This window comes from Botryllus schlosseri, chromosome 5 (assembly GCF_051294905.1).
Source record: "Botryllus schlosseri isolate E-star chromosome 5, Bs_hap1, whole genome shotgun sequence".
In the NCBI taxonomy this organism is placed as follows: Eukaryota; Metazoa; Chordata; class Ascidiacea; order Stolidobranchia; family Styelidae; genus Botryllus; species Botryllus schlosseri.
In genome coordinates, this window is record NC_137240.1 from 10232577 (window position 1) to 10260089 (window position 27513).

Consider the following 27513-nt stretch of genomic DNA (forward strand, 5'->3'; position numbering starts at 1 on the left):
ATTTTTAATGTTTGTGAAGGCCAGCCTACGTAAAAAAACTGCTGCTACTGCAACAGCGCTGTTTACTAACATCTGAGAAGATCGATTTTGTTGGATGTTAAGTAGGCCTAGTCGGCGCACAAGCATTTTGGCTAACCCCGACTCCAGTCAGTATGTTAGCAATGCTACTGTGTTCGTAATGGCCTGAGGTAGATAGTTCATCCGAACTTGTGCCGTTCACGGGCCCACACCCACATGTTATCACGAAAAGCGTAATTATGGTACAGCCATAATTAGTATTTGTAGGCGGTATATTCATTTTTTCCGGTCGGACTCGGAATTTCGATGGGCAAATATATTTCCACCAATGCCCTATTTTGCAAAATCTCCAGGTCCCCACGTCCGTATAGTCTACTAAGGCTAGCCGCTACGCTAGACCAGGGGTCAGAAACACGCGTGCTAGTAGCTGCTACGTGCTACATGCACTCTTAGCGAAAACGGTGTATATTCACACCCAAAGGGCCGAGAACGGTGGTAAACAAAAACACTTAACTCAGAATTATATCGCGAACGTTCCTATTAATGGAATGCATAATTTGGACTAAAATGTTGTACTCGAACTCGACTTAACAGCGGTATAAGTGTGAGGTAGGTTATGGTTTCGTGTGCCATGGGTGTATATTCACACCCGTATATATGCGGGGTGGTACACGGGGTAAATATTAGGGATGGTGTGAACCTCTGAAAGGTTCAGGTTCGTGTGAACGTGAACCTTTTTGAAAGGTTCTGTGTGAACACGAACGTGAACTTCATGACGTCACGGGACGTCATATTGCTAATTTCAACCCCATATTTCAATTAGGTGATTGCCTATATTAATCTACTGTACACGATACCGGGCGACGACTCGGGGCCACATAATAGCTCAGTACTTAAGTATACATATTGACGTTTTAAACGTCGCCAAATGTATCAACTGAGGCAATCAAATGATATAATAATCCTATAAAATCAGTATCTCGTGTCGCTTTGCCATAAATTTCGACCTGATCGGACAATGTATTCGGCGTATGAGTATTGCCACACGGATATTGAGCAGAGTGTAAAATGTGTTTCTATACTTGCTACCAGGGCTGTGGAGTCGGAGTCGGTGGAGTCGGAGTCGGAGTCGGGATAATTTTCGCTTGATGGAGTCGGAGTCGGAGTCGGAGTCGTGAAAACTATAATAGCTGGAGTCGGAGTCGGTGGGAAAATACTGACTGGAGTCGGAGTCGGAGTTTGTGAGAATGACTATGACTTCGACTCCGACTCCGACTCCGACTTCTCTATCATGAAAACATTTGCTTTCAAAGAATTTTCAATAGAATTTTTATGTACCACCAATCACTGTTAATATTAACCATACAGATCAGGTGCGGCCAGCCCGTGGCACGCAGGCCAAATTTGACACACGAGAAGGTTAGTTGTGGCCTGCGAGGTAATCCTCGAAATTATTTATGACATCAGGTACAATTGCAAGGCGAACCAAAATTTGATTAGCATGACCATTATTGACCACGAAATTTGATGATGACCAAAACAACAGTTCTGACGCATTGACGTATCCAGGGTCAGCCACATTTATCCCAGATCTTCGTATATATGACCATGAAGTAGAATATTTCATAGCAGATTTATTTGACTTGAAATTTTTCTCGGTACTTCGCATGATTCATTGTCACTAGATTTCTTGCATTCAGTATTTGAGCCCCCTTCTGAAAATTATAAATAGCCTACATATTATTCACAGAATTGAGTCTAACTATATTCGCAATTAGGAGATACGGCTTCGCTTGTGCACTCGCAGCGAGATCGTCGAAAAAACATTTGCACAAAATGATAGAGGCATGTTCAAGCTCACTGATACAGTCGATTTTGCTATGTCTAAACGTCGAATAATCCTGTCCTTGCCAAATGAGCCCAGTGGTATACAGATGCGACCCCCAATGTATGTTAGTGACATATTTATTAATATAGCTATAGCCTAATTCAGTCGTTATAAGGCAAAAAAATTTCGCGCTTCGCGCGACCAGGACCTGATTGCGCACTGCACAGTTGCATGACATATTGTTATCAATTTTAGAGCGTATTAATATAAGTCTTGTTTGCAATGTTACCTAATTCGGTTCGCTCCTATCGACGACTAAAAAAGGTTATCAACATTGCAGTTGCCCGCGCAATGGTTCGTAAATCTCAGGTGTCCCTTTCGACGAATAAGTTGCCCACCCCTGATATAGATAAAATTAGACATTACTTGCAAATTACAACTCAGTTGCAGAGGGGAAGAAAATCGCAAGATGCGTTTTCGCGATGCAGTCAAAATTGATGCAATTTTTGGAATTATACCATGATATTGTGACAGAGAAAATGCATCGGCTGGTTTTGTAAAATTGTAAAAAATATCTAAATATGACCAAACGATGGTTCCCAATTGACAAAATTAAAATTATTTGTAGTGTAGCTTAGCTGTTTGGGTCGAACAAATGATTAAGAAAGACTGCAAGTCCCAATCCTTGAATACTTGATTAAGTACATAGACTAGACATAGGCTATGGTCTTTGACTACTTAACTAAATTCCATTTATGACCAATGTCTATTATTAGTAGTAAGAGTGTTTGTGCTTGTAATCAGGATAGTGTGCAATGACAAAATTAGTAAGTTCAATTTCTTTATTAGTTGCTGAGTCATACACAAGAGCTACACTTGGATTTTTTATCTACATTTTTATTATACAGGATTGGATATCTGCCATATTTGAATGATTCATACATTTCAGGATATTAGAGAGTCCATGTTATAAAAACTTGAATAAGGAAGGATATTTAGCAAATTTATATTTCATGTTAATTGCATAGTGTATAATTCGAGCTGTGCCACAATGAAACAATTTAGCATGCCACAGTTAATCATATGTTTAATGGTTGCATGATAGTCATTCAACCGACAATGTGGCATATAATTTTCGAAGGAAATTGGTAATAATGCTGGAGTCGGAGTCGGGAGTCGGAGTCGGTACGTTTAAAGACCCAGGAGTCGGAGTCGGAGTCGGAGTCGGTACATTTAGAGACTTAGGAGTCGGAGTCGGAGCCGGAGTCGGTATATTGAAAATGTGTGGAGTCGGAGTCGGAGCCGGAGTCGGTGGTAAAATTTACCGACTCCACAGCCCTGCTTGCTACCGATATTACCCCATTAACAAGTTATACAGCAGTATAGCCAACACCCCAGTCGCACGGATTTGGTTTTTATGATACAGTATACATATGTAGTCAAGATTGACCCCGTACGCCTGCTAGATTTTTACATCAGAAGACGATATCAATCTCATTGATTGGTTGAATTAAGATCATTCGCTGTCAAAATACAGTGTATTTCGCTCTTGATGTCATGTGATTGCAGGTCAAGCTCACAGCACAGAGACACTAAATATGCACAAACGGAAAGCTGGATATTTCGAGCAAACTTTTGTAACAATATTTTTTGAGATTGTCAAGGGCATGCTCGTTTAGTGTTGAATGTTTATGCTGCCAGCTCCATGCATAGAGTGGCGCGCAGTTGAAATTGAAAGTCAATAAATTTGAACCAAAGATGTTATAATGAAGTGAAAATTGCAATATATGAAAAAGGTTCACAGTGCAGAACCTACCAAGGTTCTGTTGTGAACGCGAACCTCAGATTTTCCGAGGTTCACACACAGAACGCGAACGTGAACCTCACGTTCACACCATCCCTAGTAAATATACTCTATTTTCGCTAAGAGCATGCTGCCCGCGATTTGATTTTTGGATTTCGGAAGAACGTCGAGTAAAGCATATTGAAATGCTGAAATTAATTTCAGCTTGAAAGTATTGTTGTGGATTTTTCAAAATAAACTATTCTCCTGTGTCCAACATCACTTTTCCTATAGCTAAACCGGCTTCGGCGATGGCAACAGCATTCCATCGAGGGAAAATCGATCGATATGACTGGCTTGGCCGCATTGTCTTTTTGACCCGCAATGGCCCAGATACTGACAAGACCGAGAAGCTCAGAAAACGGCTCTTTAGCCTTCGGGCTTCCCCACAAGATCAAGCTTTAATAGGAGATAGTTTGTCAGCTGGTACCGAGTCTCGCTAGCCCCAATATCGATTCCTTAGTCGCTGAAAAGCGTTAGACAGGTAGCCTATTGTGCGCATCTCATGTGTTCAAAATAATATGAAAGTAATATGATCATGATATTTTTGTTGTAGATGTATTTCATTAGTATTGCTTCTTTTCATCATTATTTTATTAAAATTGTTATAAAACCAATCCATAACACCACAAGATTGCGATATATAATGAAAAGATAGGAGGGTGCTGTACTGATTACGGAAATATAAATTTTATTCTGCTCATGGTCCTAGAACCCCCCAAAACCAACCTCGCATTTTGCATTGTGATCGAGTTTTAAATTGTGACGCAACAATGATGTCTGGCTCTTTCTTCTTAGCTTCACTCTCGTTTTGCCAGACAGAATTGTTGCCTCACAATGCCAAAACTCGATCACAATGCAAAATTCGAAGCAGATTTTGGGGGGTTCCAGAACAATGAGCAGAATAAAATTTATATTTTCGTAATCAGTACAGCAGCAGCTTTCCATTGGTACCCGTTTTATAGAATTTAGCGCTCGGCAAGCCGGTCAAAAATGGCCATAAGTTGCCTTTAACCAAATGGAAAGTGTGACGTTGACCAATTTCACTGAGCCGTGAGATTTGCTTGTGTCCACGCCATATAGGACACTATGATTTCACTGTCAGCGCCCACACTACAGAGCTGTCAAATCCGGTACTTCCCCATTACACGGACGTCCAGGCGAGAAATACTATAGTCAATCATGCTTATACACTGTCCGGTGTCCATTCTCAGTATAGAAATCTGCAACCTACTTGCTCTTTGTGCGCATAGATCAGGGGTTCTCAACTTCCCTTGTATAACGGGCCGCATTTGAACAGAAAAAATCGCTGCGGGCCGCAGAACATTATTGCCATGTATTTATGGGCTACTAACAAATTTAGGCTACTGTAGCCTATTTACCAGTCGTATACGGGCATTTAGTATATTTTAATGCAGTCTAAGGCATTAATGGACAGCGTTCGTAAATTTGCGGTTGCTGTTTTTGTGAGAATATGTCTGTTCCAGCGGCGCAAGTAATGGAGCGTGCAATACACTCGTTGCCAATTCGGTATATGCACCGACCAACCCTTCCAACATACAACCGAACTGCGTGTTTCAATGCGTGAACGAGAAGGTTTAATTACGGTAACTTTTTCGTGAGAGGCCACTTTGAGCTCTCAGTGATATGAGAAGAAGTCAGGCGTTCGTGGTCATTTCTGAGCAAACCAATCAACCCTTCTCCTTTCCTTCCATGGCTGGCTGGAAACCTGCACCACAGTTACAGAAGTAAGCTTGGTCAAGTTGATGATTTACGCTGGTCCCATCCCCAAGTTTGCCCTGCCAACATTTCCTCTACAAATATGTCCACTCTGGTAAAATGCACCTGGATAATTAGCTATGCAATGTCTGTGGAGTCGATGGATTTGTCCAATGCTAGGTGGCTAAAGTGAGTCTATACGCGGCAACGTGTTTCAGAACATGCGATAAAAGATCGACTGACATTGCTGTTACTCTTCTGGTCACGGTTGCATCAGATATCTGTAGCTTCGAAATTTATCAGGTGACGTTGTCCTTGCTGCTAAGATTCGTAAACAGCGGATATTCGCACAGTATATGTTAACGTTTTATTGAAATAACACCTTCTCTAGCATATTTCCTGGGTTTAGCGATACACCAAGCAATTTTGAACGATGCGTTTGTAACGTAGTTGGCAATTTTAACAACTCCTCTAAATATGGATTTCCGGCTTGACACCTAGCTGGTAACGTTTTCTAAGATCAGGCGATATATATATAACTAATAACAACTATACAGAAGAAACCGTCGCGGTATCATTTTAATCTTCTACGCTTCGTTACGACAACCGTTCTTCGACAAATATGACACATCGTATTTCCATTTATATCTGAGAAAGCAAATTCATTTTTCCACCCAGAGTTACAAACCCAGTTTTTGCCGTTTAATTTCCCGTTCCTTGTTCTTGTTTCTGTTCAAACCATTCGCGGTGAGTTAAACACTCTTTGAATGTGTACTACAATACAGCGGGATTCTCTTGAACAAGACTCTATAGCCGTATACCGATTCAAAACACAAAACAATCAACTTGAGCATATATCAAGAAACTAGAACACAACAAAGATGGAGTATTCAATTACAATTACAAATACAATAAATATGTAACAATAGTAATGTAGCCAGTAGTAATTGCGTTCATAATGAAATACGTCGCGGGCCGCAAAACAACCGTCTGCGGGCCGCGGGTTGAGAACCCCTGGCATAGATACACATATGGTTAATTGTTAGTTTATGACATTATTCTATTTGAAAAACCTTTTACTCTCGGTTCGGTTGACACGAATATCCCTATAATCATATCGCCGGTACCAGTCACTACCGATAAACCACTGTTTTTGTTTGGTTAAATACTGCATATTTATAGTGTTCTATATATTTTGATGTCGGTTGACGAAATAAATCTTTCTCTTACTCACTCTCTCTCTCTCTCTCTCTCTCTCTCTCTCTCGACCCGGTTTAAGCTGGCGACCCCTGCGCTTGACCTTATAGGAGGCAAGGTAACCAGATCGAGATAGTGCTGCTGCTGGGCTTGCATGGAGAACGAAGTTCTAACGACGTTGGCTACGACACCCACCAGGCGGCGAAATGTGTAATCGGGTATTCGTATTCGCGACACCACGTCGTTATTTGAAATATTTATCCCTACACCCAACATTTCCATCCTGGCTACGCCTATGAGCACAGCAGCATTTGACGTATACAATATAATTTAATAAATTTATTTTCACAATAAGCACCTTCCTCGACACGAGGAAAACAAATATTATGTGATAAATAGCAGTACATCTGGCGTGCGCCTGATGCTGGATGCACCTCGTTCGTATCAACAACTACGACAGCCGTCTTGTTTTGTAATATAATCAAACTGTAGGTCCGACCAGATTCAAGGGTCATAAGACAAGTCTATCTGCGTCATAGCATACGACGTGATTGATGTCGGTGGACTAAATCGGTGTCTCAGGCGATTTTGCCTTTTTCGAACCCGCGGACGCCGAGCTTCCGGTCGACGGAAGGTCATCCTGAATGCGTAGGAATTTTTTCGTACTTTCCCTCATTTGACTGAAAAGTTAAAATAGGAGATTAGTGTACAATTATGCATTTATTTATGAGTTTACCCACTCAAATATATGATTAAGCTGCAAAGAACGAAAAATAAACTGAACCTAAACGTGCCCTTTACATAACCTCAACTCATAGTGCATTCAAACGGCAGTCTCTGTCAGCAAGAACATAAGTCATGCATGCAAAAGGAACCACTACCATACAATTAGTCCAACAAATTAATATATCCGGCCTACTGGATAATGAGCTTGCGAGTTCTGCACTTCTGCTGCGAGTTTTTTTCAATAATCACGTGCTTTCCAACTATACTATTAGGGGCACGCATATCGATTGTGTGGCATGTGGTAACGTATCTGTAGATGATTTCGTGAGAACGTATCCACCAACCTGGATGCCAAATTGTAGAATATCGGGTTTAGGCATTCGGAGAATCGCAGACAAACGTAGGATATCATAACTATCATCCATTTTCCCCGTAAAGTGAAAATACCTCTCATGTCTAGGGCCTTCGTCATCCTGTAAACTGCAATACAGTTCGTACGCTAATTATTATTTCTATTAAGCCAATAAGGCCTTCTAGACCAGGGGTCACCAACGCGGAGGCCGCAGTAGCAAATATTCAAATGAGAGCTTTTGAAGGTCGAAGTGGAGAAGGGTTCCATGTGGACATAGGTAGTGTCAAACCTAAGGAGCGTGTGAACGCAGTTTTAGATCGGGCGTTGCTCGTCTTCGCCCCTGCGGAAGCCTAACGCGAATCTAGTTAACATTCCCGAGCGTGGAGCCGGAGATTGGCGTTACTCCCGGAGAGAGTTATCTTTTCTTGGTATAGTTGGTAAGGAGCGGAAACGCCGCCTAGTGCTGTGCCTGTGCATGTCTAAGTGATGAAATCCAACCTATAGCACGGATAATTGGCGGGCGTAACTGGTAGCTCTCAGTTCAAAAAGGTTTGTGAGCCTGTTCTAGACCTTCAATAGGCTTCATTAGTCCTATTTATAAAGTTCTTCGCAACGTAGCTTATTACGAACTCGGAAAAGGTCATGACAATAATGTTCGTCTCCACGAGATTGCATTCGTGTATCAGAGGATTAGTCTTGTGGTGATTAGGCTCCAGCCCTAAGCCAACGATATTCCCCTAAGTCTAGGCTTACCATATTTCGGAAATGAAAAAAGAGGACACTTTTTCAGAAATTTCAGATAAGCAAAACTGGAGAAGAATTCTCAAAAACAGGTAGATTTCACCCGTTTCATGATCGGATGACTAAAAAAAAAAAAAAAAAAAAAAAAAAAAAGGTCATCACGTATGGTAAGCCTACCTAAGTCGAGCACGACCACAAAAAAGCCGACCGACTTCCATATCCGCTCTATATTACGTTGTGTAACGGAGTTATTGCGACTACAAGTCGTAGGCTATTCCAACTCTAAGCCTTCGGGTTGGTTGCAGTCAATCGGCAAACTGTTGATGGTCTCTTATTATCGCATCACACAAAGCGCATCTCGGTATGTTCGAAGTTCATGTTCAATTGATCATGTTCACCTCAATACAGTTGAGGCGCGAAGTATGTTTGGGGTGCTACAATCGAATGTCTCTACTCGCCAGACATCAGGTAATCGTGATTTGTAATCGTAATCAATTACGACAATTACAGCATTTTCGAGTTATCGTAATCGATTACATTTGAAAAATCTCAAGTAACCGTAATCGATTGTTTAACACAAGGGTCTTAAACTCAAATGTGCTCGCGGGCCAATTTCCTAGTTTTTGATGACGCTGCGGGCCGCAGCGTCAATAATAGGGGTATTAAATGTATTTCCAAGTAGGCCTTATTTGATGGGACCTTGCAGACTGGCATTACAGACACATCGTGAAAATATGATGTACTATCGTAATATTCACGCCAGGCACGAAATAAAATCACAATTTTATATATTTGAATAAAATAGTCCTTATACTTGGCATAACTTGTCAAAATAATGAGATACAGACACAATGCAAGGGGACCAATGCATGATGACATCGTAAAAGCTGTAGCGTTACAAGTTTGCAGCTAGCGGACATTTGACGTGCCACAATTATAGGTAGAATATTTTAAAATTTACCAAGGATTGATCTGATATCAGAGCAACTGAGCAGTCTAATCCAATCCAGGTTTCGGGCATACTCCTGATAACTAGGTTATTGATTATGTCATTGCCAAAGTCAAATTAAATCAGCGTCAGGTAAATAACAACATAAATATATAATTAATGTGCCATAGGAAAGAAATGTCCAATCTCCTAACAGTCCATTGGTGTTACCGCTGTCGAGCGTACCACTTTGTTACTCGCCACCTTTCACTGGCGATCATAACATGGATAGAGAGACCATATGATGTAACATCAAGGAGGCAACAGAATGCCAATGGTGGCCATACCGACCTGTTTAGACAGCGAAATCAGCTACGCTACGCAACGCCCGCTACGACCTTTTGATATATTACTATCCCTCATGACAGTTTGCCAGTTTGATAGTAACCCACGGCATTCCAAATCACAAGTCCTTTTCCGATTTTAACGTTTGAAATGACTCAACTCGAGTCATTTTCATTTTATCACCCAGTCAGTCCGAGTTCGATCGAGTAATTCTACGAAAGATCGAGCATAAGTCGAATCGCAATTTTCAGTCACAAATCATCAACGGGTCATGTTTAATCATCAGTGTGACGATATGCCAGATCTTCCACGGCATGGTAGCTTTTGAAAGTGTTGCGATATTGAAGTTTGATGAGTAGTTTGCTTTTGGCGCAGTTTTGGAGTGAATTTTCAGTTCTCAAATCTAAGAAAGATATGTGTCAGTGAAATATTGTCGAATACTCGAAAATCCAAAATGCTGACGTGGGCCGCACATAATGCTCTCGCGGGCCGCGTGTTTGAGGCCCCTGGTTTAACATATCCAGGCGTGTAGCCCGCCGAAAAATAAGGGGGGGTTTGAAATAAAAGGGGGGGGTCGATTTTTTCGAATTTGGTAATGTATCATCAATTCATTAGGGTTAAGTACATGCAATGCGTCAATAACGATTACACAACATCCCGTGTTGGCGATTATAGGCGTATGATAAGCTGGTCGACGAGTCCGGAAGTGCTGTTAATTAGCGACTCCCTGATCTGTCGTGAATACGCACGCGTCGAACATTTGAATACGCGCGCTTATCAACGCGTCCAACAATTAAATACGCGCGCTTATCAACGCGTCCAACAATTAAATACGCCCGCTTATCAATGCGTATTGCGTCTTACGTAGCCTCGGCGACGATTTGCGCAAGTCCAAATGTACGAGTTTTTATGGAATATGCGCTATAATGACGCCGATTTCAGGTTGTTCAAACCTTACCTCTTTTATAACTCAAGCCTACTAGACCAGTGCTTTTCAACCTGTGTGACGGTTCGCACTTGTGCGAATGAAAAAATTTGCAGTGCGAATGACGAACATGGTGCGAACGGTGCGAATGAAAATCCCGGATGAGTGCGAATGACGAAGATGGTGCGAACGGTGCGAATGAAAATCCCGGATGAGTGCGAATGAAAATCGCGAAGAATAATTGCTTTTCAAATAAACATAATACGAAATTCAAGCGCAGTGTAACTTTAGTTGTTGCGACGCAATTGTAAAAACTTGTTTAACTTACGACGCACCATTAGTCGTAGCTCTCACAAGCCGTAGTGAATTGATATTTTCGCACTATAATTATTACGTAACCAAAACCCTGGTTTGGAAGCTGGTGTAGTGACAGACATGTAGCAGCCCGTCAGAGGCTGGGAAAATGACGTTAAATTCACTTTCTGCTTACTTTCGCTAAACAATCATCAATACTTCGGTAATACCTGTTCGATTAGTGCTAGGCACGAGGACAGTAGTAAATACTATCATTACAGACTGCCATTTGCAAGTTACAGTAACACAAATTTTACCCTTAAAGTATATACCGCAAAGGGTATAATTTTGGGTCGACACTGTGCCAGGACTATCTGTCTGATCGGCGAAGCCAGCCGAAAAAAAGGGGAGGGTAGTTGAAATAAAGGGGCGGGTTCGATTTTTACCGAATTTAGTAATATACAGGGCCGTAACAGCACTTCGTCAGCCCCCCAAAACGTTGTTCCTGGGCCCCCATATGGTGATAAACCGAACTTCAGTGAGCCAGCGCTAAGCGCGAAAATTTTCGATAATTCATGATAAAATCGGTCAATAAGATCGGGAATTGCATATATATTGCTATCAATCTATTGTCCTCTCTGCTCACGTAATGAGTTTTGCCGGTAGAGCTGAGTGAGGTGTCTTTGAAACCGTACAGTCTGTAAATAATGATTGAACATCTTCGGGCGGGCGGACCCGTTGGTATGACTTCGTTACATGATGTTATTTCGTGACCTCCTGTCTGCTATATCAAAAATATAGAATCGTTCAAACGTACTAGTTTGAAAGATCACACGGTTTCGGATTGGTATTTCTTCAATGGCATATAATTTTTTCCTGCAGGATGGTATTTGTCTTGTGTGTTTGTCTCGCTGCGATCGTTCTGGCACACTTCTTGGAGTCGCATGTTTCATGGTCTAAAACGTTATATGTCTTTGTGCTTCGTGCCGCGGTAATGGCCAACGCCGATATGCCCATTTATATAAATCTTGCGTATTTTTTCTTGGGGGAAGAGCACCCAATAATCAAGATATTTGGCGACTTGAAATTGCGCCTAAAGCGAAATATTTTTGAAAATATTGCATAAATTGGGTTTAGGGTGCGGCAGTTACGGCCCTGGTAATATAGCATCAATTCATTAGGGTTAAGTACATGCGTAAATAACGTTTATACAACATCCTCGTGTTGACGATTATACGTGTATGATAAGCTTGTCGACGAGTCCGAAAGAGCTGTTAATTAGCGACTGCCTGATCTGTCGTGAACAATTCAATACCCGCGCTTATCACGGCATCGAACATTAAAATACGCGCGCTGACCAATGCGTATATGTTGCCCCGGCCAAAGTATGGTAGGCCCAACACGCGTTTGTTAGGCTAGCGATATCTTTCGTATACTAGGCCTATTGCAGATGCGATCGTGCAGGCCAGTGATGATATCGTGCGCACCAAGCCAATGCAGATGCGATTGTGTAGACCAGCGATGATATCGTGCACACACGGCAATTGCCGATGTGATTATTCAAGCCAGCGGAACTAGGCCTGTTGGAGACGCGATTCATCAGGCTTGCAACGATTGCCGAGCGCGCGGCAATAAATGACCTGATTTCGCAATTATCTCAGCGGGAGATCGTGTCGCTCGTGTCACGTTACATTTGCAGTGCAATGCGCAATTACGAATCTCGCTAATTGGTATCACGCCTTTCGTTATTTGACCGCGCGCAACACTGATAATACGACTTATTGAATTGCAACCGAGTATTAGGGTCTAAAGGCACATTTCAAAAGGATAGGGGTTCACGTTTAAGGAGGGCGCTTCGCGTTTCTAAAGGGAGAATAGCACATTTTGAACAACGTCGACAATATTTTTAAACAGAAATGAATTTAAGTACTAGGCGTTGTTCTGAAAACAGATCCCGGGCCGCAAAATATGCGACCTCATGGTTGCGGCCCGCGGGCCGCGTGTTGGTGACCCCTGCTTTAAGACCTGACCATCCAAACACTAGTTAACTAGTAGAAGGGTTTTAGTGAAATAGCTGAAATCAAAACGAGCGAAAATAGTAGCATTTTTCATGAGACACTTGATAGCTTAAGATACATAGTAGCCAATTTGTTGCACATCTGAGCAAATAAATGTTGTATTTTCGTCTTCTTTTTGTATATCAATATTCGGTTAGTTTGTGCGAATGAAATTTATTTTACAAAAAAAGTGCGAATGAAGCTCAAAAAGGTTGAAAAGCACTGTACTAGACTATAACTCAAGACTAGTGGAAATCAATTACGCATGCACGCACGGTCGCACGCGTCGCACATGATTGCGGACATTCGATGTCATTCAGTTACGAGATGTCACTCTTTTATCACAATCGCTAATCAGCATATACTTAATAGCATTTTATCCAAGTCATCGAGAAATAGGAGCCGAAGCATGGTAGGCCCAAGACGCGGTCATTAGGCTAGCGATACCTTAAGTACTAGGCCTATTGCAGATGCGATTGTGTAGGCCAGCGAAGATATCGTGCACATTAGGGCTGTTCAAAAATAACTTTTTTGTCCCGATTCAAGCCAGTCACCTCTTAAATCGTCAGGTTGCAGTAGAAAACCTTGCTCACCAAATTTCACTCGATTCCAACCAGTAAAGGCCTCCGCAGATCCAATTAAAATTTTTAATTTATTATGGAAAATTGAAAAAATAAAAATTTCCAAATTTTTCTGCCAACCCCATGAAATTGTTGAGCTGTCTTCAAAGACGTTGCAAAACAAATTTGAGTCAATTCCGACATGTAGATGCGGAGTTATGTGAGTTTTTCGATAATAATCCTCGGATTATCCTTGATTGGTGGCTAATCCGCGATTTATCAACAAAAACTCACATAACTCCGCTTCTACTGGTCGGAATAGACTCAAATTTGTTTTGCAACGTCTTTGAAGACAGCTCAACAATTTCATGGGGTTGGCAGAAAAATTTGGATTTTTTTTTTTTTTAATTTTCCATAATAAATTAAAAATTTTAATTGGATCCGCGGAGTCCTATACTTGTTAGAATCGAACCAAATTTGGTGTGCAGCGTTTTTTAGGGTAACCTGACAATTTGATCAGTGAATGGCTGGAATCCGAAAAAAAAAGTTATTTTTGAACAGCCCTAGAGCACATGCACACCAAGCCAATGCAGATGTGATTGTGTTGGCCAGCGACGATATCGTGCGCACAGGGCCTATTGCAGATGCGCTTATTCAAGCCAGCGGAATTAGGCTTGTTGGAGACGCGGTAAATCAGGATAGCAACGATTGCCAAACGCGCGACAATGAATGACCTGATTTCGCAATCATCTCAGCGGGAGATCGTGTCGCGTTACATTGTGCAGTGCAATGCACATGCACACGGACAATCTCGCTAATTGGCAACATGCCTTTCGTTAATTGGCCGCGCGCAATACTGATAATATGACTTATTGAATTGCAACCAAGTATTAGCGTCAGAGCGGTCATTTGAAAAGGTCGGGGTTTCGCGTTTCTAAAGGAGGGGTTTCGACCCCCGAAATCCCCCCCTGGCTACGCGCCTGAACATATCTAATGGAATTTTTTGTAAAAGAACGATTACTCAACGAGGACTACGACATAATCTGAACATTAATCAATGTGCATTCGTGGATAAGGGATAATGCTTTGCATCATATTATAACAAGTCGTCCACACGTATATAGAATCTATATTAGATTGATTGAGAGAATCACCGCCATTTCGTATGTCTACCTGGTAATCAACAGACACCACTACCAGGTAGAAGCATGATAATCGCCACTCTAGTATTATAATGTTCATTTAATAGTATTGTAATTATTGATGTGTGATGATTGTTTTGCTGTATTCATACTCGCGCGATTCACGTCTGCCACTCACCAGCATCAATCGTGTACCCCAACAAAAAAGAGAAGACTATCAGAGTAACTTGAATAAGAGCGGCGTTTTCTTGTTCCTGTCGGTAATCTTGGACTTCCCCCGATCGACGAGTTGTTCCTGGGAAAAGTAAAGTAGGATATTCAAATTGTCGACGAGCACATATGACTGAACGCCTCATTTGACGGAAAACAGCCCAATATCGGCTGTGTCTTATATGAAAACGCACAATTGTAGGCAACAGATGAAACGTCAGCTCCGCGCTATCGAGGACTAATTTACTATTGGCGCAACACGATGAGATGCTTTCATTGGTCGTGATGTGAGGTGAAAGTGACGCGAAATTATCATTGCAGTTGCAGTTAACAAAAAATGAATATGACAATCCACACGAATAACCTTCCTTAGACGATGGTACATACATTTTCACAATTAACTGCAAATCACACATGCCAGGCAATCCATTCCATTGAGGCGAATCCTAACCACCAAAGTGGGGCAACAGACTGTACCGGACAATTGCAGCGATGAAATAACGGGATGCCATCCCATTAGCAAGTCATGATACGCAATGTGTATAGCGTTATAAGTCAGCCGCACGAGATCGAGAAACGACTGTCACAATTGCAGTCAAACTGAAAGTGGTACAAAAATGATGAATCGCCTGCTCGTATTTGTTTCGGTAGCGAAAAGTTGAGCACCTGGATTGCGGGATCCTATTCAGCTTTTAATCTACTTAACATGCTCGTCAATGGACTAATGACTTTTTCATCGATGCCTCAAGTGAACCGTTGACAGCAGTTGTGCGAACTCTGTCTAGCAGTAATTTACAAAATATGTTTTCGTGGCTTGGAATCATTAGTAATCACTGAGTCTTCTGTAGGATTGATATTGTGTATTTTTAAATCAGAGAAAGTTCGACTGATATCATGTTCATAATGGATCGGTGTAAAATGCGCTAAGAATATAACAGACGTATTGTCATTGGATTGTATCGAAGTTTTTTAATATGATAATCGCTGCTTTGTGACCTTATAAACTGAGTCATAGAGCTTCGATTAGGCGACAACGAGGAAATTCAACTCGTATAGCCCACTACGGTGCATAGCCGCTGATCAGGTAAGTCTGGAAGACGCCATTTTTTAGACACGGGGCGCGCGCTGCATGTGTTAGTGTATAATTATAATTAATGCTATGGTTAAAGCTGTGCTATGCTAGATCACAATTCAATGGTTCTTTCCGGTGGGCATGCATACTATTAAGAATCAAAGTGTGTCGGCTCAATTTGTGCTTGCACGTGGACAGTGATATAAATATACAATAAGGATAAATTGCGGTCCGCAGCTACATTAAATGTTTTTGTTTTTGTGCTGAGCGCTTTCGTCCATTTGTAATTTTAGGCATGTAAAGTTTTCCTGGTGTTATTCGCGTATATGACCCTGCGGTGGCCTTTGCCGTAACGACTTTATATTAGTTTCATAAAACTAATTGCAAATCAATTTACTTACCTCTCTTCAGCCGCATCTTTATCAGAGAGCCCGTGATCACAATGGTGCACAGGAGAATTACAATGAAGGGAGCGAACAGCATGATTGGTAACGCTACCTTGACGTACACTGTTCCTACTGGTCTCCTGGAAGTTGTAAAGATATCAGAGTATAGTCGATAAAAGTTTCTCCCACGATTTTGTCACTGTTGATGAAATCATTTGTCTTTTGCGATTAAAGATTACTAAAGACAATGGTCATTGTTCCATGATGCCGCACATCAAATCAAACGAGGAGTCTGCATTCCGCTGTATGCAAACGATGTCGCCAGCATACTATATATTTACCATTCAGTAGCTACTGCCGTGCAGGCGGTTTTGTATCGGCCGGGTTTGTAAGGTACGACCGTCGCAGTGATGATATAAAATAGAGAATACGCCAGAAACACTTCGATCCAAATGAATATGCAGACAATCTGTAAATGCATACTACAATTACCAACAAATTTTCAACCGAAACACGGGAGTATAGTGCTGTGCACGCCGAGAACTAAATGGGCATTGTTATTGTCACCGCTGATCTGAATCCCAACACAACTTTATGTGTAGATCCATTCGATCAGGACGGTGAGTAAACTGGAACAAGGCCATGTGTGCTATTCTATTCTGGTACATGTTTTACAAGGTGTTCCAATGTCAATGTATCGGTGTGACGATTGACCTGGATTTTTACACTGAAATGTTAGTGTTATTAGGATCAATTATCCTACGTCCGCGACGAAAACAATTTTGTTTCGGAGACGATTAGTCATGTGATCCAAGGCCACGAAATACAAGACCGATACTCGTGTAATCCCAATGGATTATAGCGACTGTCCACTATACGCAATATGGAATAGCAACACTAATTTGACATCTGCTGGATTGAGTGCGATTACTGTATGGCAGTCGCGAATCATTCATAATGGTATCGTAGAAATAAAAAATAAAAGGGCAAAAGAAAAAAAAAAGACAAATGAGCCGATCGTAGAAAGACTTCCCGGTTCACGATCGGCTTGAAGTATACTGTAACGAAGGCTTTAATTAAGTCGGATCCGAAACTATTTCAGTTTCTTTCTCACGTTATTATGACACCTTTTCCTCGCTGTTTAATCATAAGGTGCGGACCGGATTTCAATTTAATACGAAGACATTCAGAGAATATTGATATAGGCCAGGGGTCACCAACATGCGGCCCGCGAGGACATATTTTGCGGCCCGCGATCTGATTTGAGATTTTGGAAGAATGCTAAGTAAGGCATTTTGAAATTCCGTATTTGATTTCAGTTTCAAAATATTGTTGTCGTTTAGAAATAAGCTATTCGCCTGTGCTCAACATCATCATTCCTCACTAGCTGAAACGGCTTCGGCGATGGCCAATTGGCCATAGCATTCCATCGAGAGAAAATCAGCTGATATGAATGGGAAATTGGGCATATTGCCTTGGCGTGCAGTACCCAGACACTGCCGAGACTATGGTTGCATACAAAACAAACGGTGTTTTAAACCTAGGCCTTTAAAAAAAATGTGTTTTTTCAAGTTGTAAAATTATGCCATAACTGTGTAAATACTTTCCAAATAACATGTTGTATGATCCTACGGACAATTACCACCCGGTATAGCCGACGTTTATTGATATGGGATGGTTGGAATCCTCCAAATAGTCGGTTCAACAGCAATAGTACAGATATTTCGTCAAAGGAGCTAAATTTACCCCATATTTTCAATTGTCGATGTCAATCAACTATGACTTCACAATTGAATATTCGTGACGTCCTGACTTAAAACAACAACAAAAAACAAAAAAAAAGTTTTGAATAAGTGCCTTGTTTTAACCGTGTTTGTTTTAAATCAATTTTTGTTTTGAATGCAACCCTAGCCGAGACCGAGACTCTCAGAAAACGGGGCTTGGGGCGTCGCCACTATAGACCAAACCTTAGGAGAAGATAGTATTTCAGCTAGTAACGTGTCTCGCTAGCCCCAATATCGATTCCTTGGTCGCTGAAATGCGTTGTCAGGTATCGTGTGCAGATCATAGTCTAAAATAAAATGTAATTTATGACCATGATATTTGTTATTGTATTTGTATTTATTTAGTAAAATATCACTTATTTTGTATTAACTATTCCCATCTCCCATGTTAGAGAGCACAACGTTGTACTGGCGTAAATATTGAAAACGGAGTTGGTCTACTGAGGCCCATTTTGTCTCTATATTGCATTCTTGCCGCCTGCGACCCTTGGAGTTGGCGACCCCTGGCATAGGCCAATAGGTCATCCAGCACAATTTGCTGTTGCAGGTTCCTAAGATATACAGTGAAATTGTGTATCAGTTCGGATAGCGAATATATTAAGCGGTATACCAGCTATTCGCTGCCATTATAGTCGGCGACGTCGGGGCCTTGAGAATCCGGATTTGACATCAGGACTGATCAAATCAAAATCTCTACAGTATTTGCAAGGAACGAAGTTACATGTGCGAGTTGTGTGTCTCTCATTAGTCTATCTCGGTTTGAAGGTGATCGACGTAATATTACATGCCAAATATCGTGGCTAATTCGGTACATTGTTTGCGGCATTGTGGATATATATTCATGCGGTTCTTTGAAGAATTATGATCATCCGAGAGTCGAGATTTACATAACAAATATTACAAGAGATTCGTATTCTATCGTGTTTATCTGCCTCACCTTTGCCCATTTAGGTGTGAACTTCTTGATTTTATGAGGAAATAAAATCGCGAGCAATCGGAAGAGACTGAAGACCAGAATGTGTTGAATCGTGACAAACATCGTCAGCTGCGTCATCCCGATTGTGTACTGCAATTGAAGAAGTACTTGAAACAAAGCTCATAAATACGGATATCGGTAAATGACTGAACAATAGTTCCTGTATTAATGACTAATATATCATGAAATCATATCGTGGAAACGTGTGCGACTCGCTGTGAATAATCGTGTTTACAATTTTATGAACAGTGTGGGATAATTCGTGATCATGACCTTTTCTGAGTAGCATCGCATCGCTACACACCCAAATTAATTTGCAATAGCGGATAAAATACACTCATTAGGCACGGATGTAATACGAAAATTAGGCAGTTGAACAAAATTTCAGATTTCAGATTTCGTCGATCTAGTTAGCAGGTATTTTGTTCAAAATCAACAGTTTGTCGACATGGGCGCACGCTATCTTCCCATTATTTGTAATGCTACCGTACAACTTGTCCAGCGTATTGGGGTAGCGTGGCAAGACCAAAATTCCAAATTCCTGTGTCAATTTCTATATGTCAACATACATCCATGCTATAATTTCCTTGTTGTATTTTTCTCAACGTATACATCACGGTTGCAGCGTTGCATTTCTGGATAGGCGTTCGGGAACTGAAACTATTTAAACGGTTCGGAAATACCACGCAATACTTGAATTCGGGCTGGTATAAAGTTTCAATATCTGGTCTTATTTTACTTACTAATAACACAGCTATTTACTGATCTGTACTTGTTACTAATGCCGCGGGCGAAGTGCAATCAATCACAAACGATAAAGTGTCGAAATCAAACAAACATTTGCGCTAATTTACAAAATCGCCGCAAATTGTATTCGTGATTCAATACTGAAACTGTTTGATATCTTGTCAGTTTAGCTAAGCCTTCAACGGCTATCTCCGTGCTCTCCACTTTTAATGTGGATAATTCGGTCGTCCATGACAATGTGTGGCATACACGATATATAATAGTATATATAGTAGGGATGGTGTGAACCTCTGAAAGGTTCAGGTTCGTGTGAACGTGAACCTTTTTGAAAGGTTCTGTGTGAACACGAACGTGAACCTCATGACGTCACGTCACGTCATATTGCTAATTTCAACCCCATATTTCAATTAGCTGATTGCCTATATTAATCTACTGTACACGATACCGAGCGACGACTCGGGGCCACATAATATAGGCTTACCATACGTCCTCTTTTAAGAGGATTTGTCCTCTTTTTTGACTTTTTTGAAAGTGTCCACGGAGGACGCCCTTTTGTCCTCTTTTTTGAGATTTTGTCCTCTTTTTTGAAAATTTAGGTCATTTTTAGAGCAAATTGCGAGTGATATGCCGCAAATTGGCACAGAAGTGAAGCTCCGGCGGGTATTTCGGAGTGAAAAACGGTGAAATTAGCTCTGAGCGAAAAGATGACCTTTTTTTTCAGTCATCCGCCTGGCAATGTGGAGAGAAAAAGGGTATTTTGAGCTCTGAGCGGAAAAGATGACCTTTTTTTTAGTCATCCGCCTGGCAATGTGGAGAGAAAAACGTTATTTTGAGCTCTGAGCGGCAAAGATGACCTTTTTTTTCTTCGTCAACCGATCACAAAGTGGGAAAAATTCACCGATTATTGAGAATTCTTTCCCGGTTTTGCAAGTCTCAAATTTCTGAAAAAGTGTCCTCTTTTTAGATTTCCAAAACATGGTAAGCCTAACATAATAGCTCTATACTTAAGTACATATTGACGTTTGAAACGTCACCAAATCTATCAACTGAGGCAATCAAATGATATCATAATCCCATAAAATCAGTATCTTGCGTCGCTTTGCCAACAATTTCAACCTCATTGGACAATGTGTTCGGCGTCTGAGTATTGCCATATGGATATTGAGCAAAGTGTAAAATGGGTCTCTATACTTGCTACCGATTGACAAGTTATACAGCAGTATAGCCAACACCCCAGTGGCACAGATTTGGTTTTTATGATACAGTATACATATGTAGTCAAGATTGACCCCGTACGCCTGCTAGACGATATCAATCTCGTTGATTGGTTGAATAAGGATCATTTGCTGACAAAATACAGTGTATTTCGCTCTTGATGTCATGTGATTGTGGCTCAAGCTCACAGCACAGAGACACCAAATATGCACGAACGGAAAGCTGGATATTTCGAGCAAACTTTTGTAACAATACAAGTAAATTTTTGAGATTGTCAAGGGCGTGCTCGTTTAGTGTTGAATGTTTATGCTGCCAGTTCCATGCATAGAGAGGCCCGCAGTTGAAAGTCAATAAATTTGAAAGAAATATATAATGAAGTGAAAATTGCAATTTATGAAAAAGGTTCACAGTGCAGAACCTACCAAGGTTCTGTTGTGAACGCGAACCTCAAATTTTCCGAGGTTCACTCACAGAACGCGAACGTGAACCTAACGTTCACACCATCCCTAAATATAGGTTTCGTCCTTTATTATTACCGGCCAACGATATGGAAGGAACACGTAGCCGTAGAAGATATTTTTTTCTAGGAGGAATGAATTGATATTATATGTAATTAAAATTATTCTAATAGAACGAAATGAAGTAATTAACGGAACCACGAGTTGTGATCTCGTGATTTTTCGCGGTATATATGATATATTAAAAATGATGTGGTCACACTGTTATAACCGCAGCTCATTAAGTAAATATGACTTGACGCTGTGATGGACTTTCAAATCGCTACAGTTCCAACGTCAGCCCTAAATTTTGATGTCTCAATTAAGAAGAATATTTCGTGACCCATCGTCTGCCGCAAGTCATAATATTCTGCAATACAATACGCGAAGCTAAATTGCACAATGCACACATCCATATGTACGATCGGTCAGGAATACATATTTTGAGTGATTGGAACAGTATGAAAGAGGTCTGGCAAATTCGAGGATGTTATCGGGAACAATATGACGCAGATTTGCGCGAAAACACATTCTTACGTTGTAAACAGCTGTTTGACAAACTTCTAGGCCATTGATGGAGCCGCGTGATGAGATGGGAAACTCAGCGGTTGTGACAACTATACATAGAAATACAAATGATAGATAAAACATAACGTTTCTGATATGGACATCAGTGTTTCAGCGGTGACATCAGAATAACAGAGCAATGTGCATGTGCATGTGCAATGTGCATATGAACTCATTGCACCGGAAATATCTGGGATTCCATGTCCAACTATATAGCGAAGTCAGTATTAGTACCATCTGAAGTCGGATTTGGAGTCGTTATCAGTATGCACGATTGCACGCCTAATCCAAAAGAATTGGCATATCTAGAGCAGAGGTTCTTAACCTTTAGGAGCCTGGCGAACACTTAAGCAAATCTAGCTGCTAGCCTTCGGCGAACCCCAAATTTTCGCTGCTACATTACGCATCTAATACCTTACTACAGAATGTTGTGCACAAATGAACTGTGCATCAACAATAGTGTTAAAAGAGCAAAACCATTTAAACGTGTTTTTCATACAAAACAAGAAGATTATAAATATTTACTGACATCTGTCGTTAGTCGGGTGTGTGACTTGTCTCAACTGAACCCGTGAGACTGGCTCAACGAACTCATGGGGCTCGTGTGAACACAGTTCAGAAGCACAGATCTAAAATATTGTACGCATTATATACATGGTATATTATACATGACTAATGCCTATATATGCGATGAGGCATGGTGATTTGTGTGTGCAAGTTATAAGCGAATACCACAAGAAACAATACATGGTATATTATACATGACTAATGCCTATATATGCGATGAGGCATGGTGATTTGTGTGTGCAAGTTATAAGCGAATACCACAAGAAACAATACATGGTATATTATACATGACTAATGCCTATATATGCGATGAGGCATGGTGATTTGTGTGTGCAAGTTATAAGCGAATACCACAAGAAACAATACATATTATATATATATTCATGAAGTTGGTCTACGCTATGGGGTGTATGAAGGCTCATAAAAATCGTACCTTGCACGCTCCAATGGATAATTTGTATTCCAAATATCCCCATATTGAGCGATAAATCTGCAGAGGGCTGTGCAACGCAGACAAGAAGTCTGATATGCTGAGACTTAATATGAGTATGTTGAAAGGGGATCTGAAATGCATTACAGGCCTGGTTAAATGCAACACGTCCACATTCGATATTCCATAATTTGGAAACCAAAGCAATCATACTTCCCGGGCGGATTCACGTACCTTCGCAGTAAGTTGGAACTTATGATGGTGCAGAATGTGATGGCGTTGGCTACCAATCCAAAAATACATAGAATAACCAATATCACTGTCACAATGGCGCCTTCCCATGCCATGTAAATGGCTTCCATTGCACTGAAAATCATATTTATACAGGTAAAAAAATTGCTGGATTGAACAATATCATAAGCATAACTTTACAAGTATTGCGGTGTACCGGGCAGTATTTCCGAATTTGCAGTAATAAATGATATAATTTCCGGAGACGTTATATCGAGAAACTACCACTGGACTCTATTTCTGCATCGTCACCTCTCAATACTATATTTGAAACGTGCACCTATATCATAATTCATAAAATTTGAATCCGCCTTCAGCCATCCGTTCAAAAACCATGTTTGCATGAAATTAGCAATATCAATAAAAATTGTTATGGGCAAGAAATCGTCAGCTATATAGTTGCAGTTGGGCAAGGGATATATTGTGACGTAGACAAGTAAATGATGAGGAAAAAAATTTAAAAGATCGTTGTTTCATGATGCAGTCTCATCGCAATTGTCGTCTTCAAATATGTGTCCAAGGCTCAAGTTGAACGGAGCAAAATGAATGCAATCGTGACCCGTGACTAATGTTAAGTACTAATTGCTTTTCCATGTAATCGTAATCGTAATCCTAATCATGCGATTCAAAACTAATCGTAATCGCAATCGATTAAATTGATGCATAAATGGACCCACATCTGGTCATAATACGCAATTTTAACAGGGCAATATTGTTCCCATATGCATATTCGCAAGAGAACGATACCACAGTATTCCTAGTGCACACCTGTTGCTATTTTGTAACTTCAGTGTTGTTGTGATGAGATTTCCGGGCTTCATCGTAACATTCCCCAGCTCCAAAAGGTCGACTTCCATTGCAGTTTAATTTTAATCGTATTATTTGCCAACACGTCACACGCAATGTCACCTGTCGCACATTGATTTTTAGAAAATTATTTCGATATCAATGTTAGGAACATATAAGTTGAATATTGATGCATAATATAGCTAAAGGTGCAGGCTAAAATTGTCGTAAATAACCATTATAAGATATGCGGATATACAACCCATCAGACGCGTCAAACGTCGGGCACTCAGGTCTGGCGGTGTCTTTTACCACAACTGATGTAATAACACATCGTGATAAAGTTTAAATATAAATCTCAGTGGAAGAATCATTCTTATACATTTACAGCACATATTTAATACATACGATATCGCTTTTGAGAAGAAAATCACGAGTATATAAAAATAGGCTGATATAGTCGCGTAACTATATGAACACTGAAATTAGTTCCAATATAATGACAATTTCTTAACAGACCGATTCGCCGAATCAAGCTTCTAATTCAAATATGCCATCCGGTATGCGAACCGCCGTAATTTAAAAGGTTCTCGTTCCCCAAAGACCATCTTTAGGCTGGCCATTATACGAAAATTATTATTGGATAACAAGAAGATTTTATGGGGTGGCCTTCGGTCATTGTTCTGCCCTTTTCCACTTTTCCAATTACTGCTACCAGTGATGGTACGAATCATGACAGCGAATCTGCAGCCACGTGGGTTCAATGTTATTATACAAGACATGGCATTCCTTTCCTTAACTGATGAAGCAAACCCCTTTCAAAACTGACATTAGGCATGCTCATCGGGCTGCACACGAGAAGGACAAGGACAAAGTTTTTGATGTTGATCGCGATCGGTCTGAAACACCGTATCGACTCATGGCTAAGGATGGCAGCTAACCTACTGAACACTGCCATGTGCACTGCGCAGTCAACTGGTCATCCATTCTCTATGTCGTATGCACGTCAACTAACTCAACGCTACAAATTTGATACGTAGCTTGCTATTTAGGTGAATACTTTCATCAGTCCTGTCATGACGTATTGCTGAAGTTCGTATTTTTCTGTCAAAAGAACTCTTCTTCAAAACTAAGTGTATCGCACTAATGAAGCTACGAGATAGTCCGTCGAGATTTACAATTTATTTTCCCGCCAGTTCGTCATTAGAATTCAGCGCATCACTTTTATAGGCGTCAACGGATAAACAAACCCCCATGCGAAACGTCTGGCATGATGTCAAACTCCGATATCACTCCAGTGGTCAATGCGACATCATTTTCTAACACTCTCAAATAACGGAATTGCAAACACACATTCCATTAATTTAATGATGAATCGAAATTGGATCATCTCTTGTACGTAAAAACAAGTGATGCTCGAAGAAAATAATGTTGTTTTTCTCTTGAGTCGACGTCTCATGCCCGCGAGTCTTATTTCAAATGATAATGACCTTTCGTCCTCAAGTACTAATTTCGGGTGCTTGAAACGTACAATCAATTGGATGGAAGTGCTCTAATTAGCAACAAGTTCACAAGCATATATGCGTCAGTTTTACGGGTATATCTTGCGAAAATGCGAATTAGAAACAATTTTCATCGAGGTTACCATTTGAGGATTAAAATAATTCAATAATTGTCACATCCACTCGTCGCCTGCGGATCTCGAGACATTGTACCGAAAAATGTTTTGTGCAAATCACCGACAATTTGTGTCCATTTACTCCCGTCATTGCTTCATCATCTACCTTCATTTATTCAATTTCATCGCATTTAATTTTTGTAATCAATTATTACCAATAGAATAAGGGTCGTATATCAGTGGAGGGCAGCTATTCACGGTATAAATGGTCCAACTCTCGAACGTGACTATAACTCAGCACAATCTTCCATTTCTTCAATCTCTGGTTAACCGCATATATATATGTAATTATGAGAAATTTAAATGTTAGGTTATACGGGAAATCGATCTATGAACTCTGTACATAGTTCTACACAGCCGTGAAGTTAACACTGGGTCAAGTTCAAATATATGCCTACAATGCTACATCGACGTCGGGGGAGATAGCGTAGTGGTGGCAGCCCGGGTTCAAGTCCCGCCGTCGGAGGATTATTCTGGGCTCCTCGTCCCCCGCGTCGCTGTTCTTACGGCGAAAAAAAGGCCCAGTAAAAAGACACGTTGAAGAAAGAAAGGAGCAAGAATTACGTCTAAAAGGACCAACAAAGAAAGATTAACATCGAAGAAGACTGTGACATTGGGCACTAGGCCGCTGTGGATGCCTTATTAAGAGACCGCCACTGGTCGGTTCGGCATCCCCCTATATATGTTCATTACATCGCATTGTGTCTTGTCTATGGCATTGTACATGTACATTGCGTGTGTCTTGGGCAGATGAAAATATAATCTGATTATTATTATTTTGACGCCACGGATCGATTGTGACGTCATACCGCATCTCGCTGATATTGTTCTAAATCCAAAATTCGGAGATAAGAGTTTTGTTTAGTATTATACCCCTATTGTTTTAGGAGTTAAATTAAGGCGCCAGGCTCCCGTGATTTGATCGATTGCAAAAGTGTCAAGCAAATACTAGCTCAAATTCTTGCAGAAAAGTATGGCTGTATCCTTGTATTACAATTTCATTATTCAATGTAGCCATGATGAATTAATACGGATATCTCCCGTATTTTAAAGAAGAAGCAGATACCCGAAACTCTGCAACACAGTGAGAATCCATATGTTATATGAAAACTGTCACCGAAGTTACTAATCCTGTACTTGTCTCACATTTATAGTATCCAGAGTTGATAGAGTCGCTGCGTCCGGTTCTATGTACGACACTGCCATGCTGCAATGTATCGATCTCGCAATCCGCAGCGTTGTCAGTCCGTTTAGGATACGACATGTTTAAGTTTGGGCCGATAGAGCCTAAATATTCGGATTCATTACGTAGAAGTCATTTGTACACAAATGCCAATGATTAGGTAATTCTTTTGCGCGTATGCAAGGCATATAAGCTTCGGCGTCGGCGAAATTTGGTTTCACACTATGATAGAGTGGTTCCCAATGACCTAAATTCCGTCTTGAAAACAATACGCCGCCCAACTCTACATTTAGTAAGCTGATTGTTGAAATAAAGGTCAGAACCTTCGCCCAGACGTACTCACATCCTAATCCAGCACCTGAGTGAATTCAATATGTATTCAATATTCGTCAGATAATATTTTCATCCGAACAAGACACAAACAATGTACGTACAATGCAATATAATGA

The 27513-nt window shown here is 40.7% G+C and overlaps 1 protein-coding gene and 1 long non-coding RNA gene across 2 annotated transcripts in view; one reads left to right on the forward strand and one right to left on the reverse strand.

The window, feature by feature from the left end:
* The first annotated feature begins 1853 nt into the window (after window positions 1–1853).
* LOC145438973 (uncharacterized) overlaps window positions 1854–27513 on the forward strand; it is a 184586-nt gene continuing 158926 nt past the window's right edge. The window contains exon 1 of the long non-coding RNA XR_013915062.1: window positions 1854–2170. This is a non-coding gene — a long non-coding RNA (uncharacterized LOC145438973). The remainder of the gene's footprint in view (window positions 2171–27513) is intronic.
* Window positions 6925–25520, reverse strand: LOC145438968 (somatostatin receptor type 5-like). Its single transcript, XM_080316375.1, has 9 exons — window positions 24186–25520; window positions 23361–23492; window positions 23130–23259; window positions 19065–19193; window positions 16685–16812; window positions 16359–16483; window positions 14854–14970; window positions 7676–7811; window positions 6925–7285 (listed from the first exon to the last, which is right to left on the reverse strand). Exons 1-9 carry the CDS (start codon window positions 24272–24274, stop codon window positions 7171–7173), a joined length of 1101 nt encoding a protein of 366 aa, XP_080172501.1. The 5' UTR covers window positions 24275–25520; the 3' UTR covers window positions 6925–7170.

What these genes read in the sequence shown, in the direction of transcription:
- LOC145438968 (XM_080316375.1), bottom strand. Translation starts at nt 24,274, where the DNA reads ATGGAAGTCGACCTTTTGGAGCTGGGGAATGTTACGATGAAGCCCGGA. An exon ending in TATCCATTGGAGCGTGCAAG is followed by an intron (nt 19,194 to 23,129) that starts GTACGATTTTTA and finishes CTTCAATTGCAG; the next exon opens with TACACAATCGGGATGACGCA. An exon ending in TTCTACAATTTGGCATCCAG is followed by an intron (nt 7,286 to 7,675) that starts GTTGGTGGATAC and finishes TTAACTTTTCAG; the next exon opens with TCAAATGAGGGAAAGTACGA.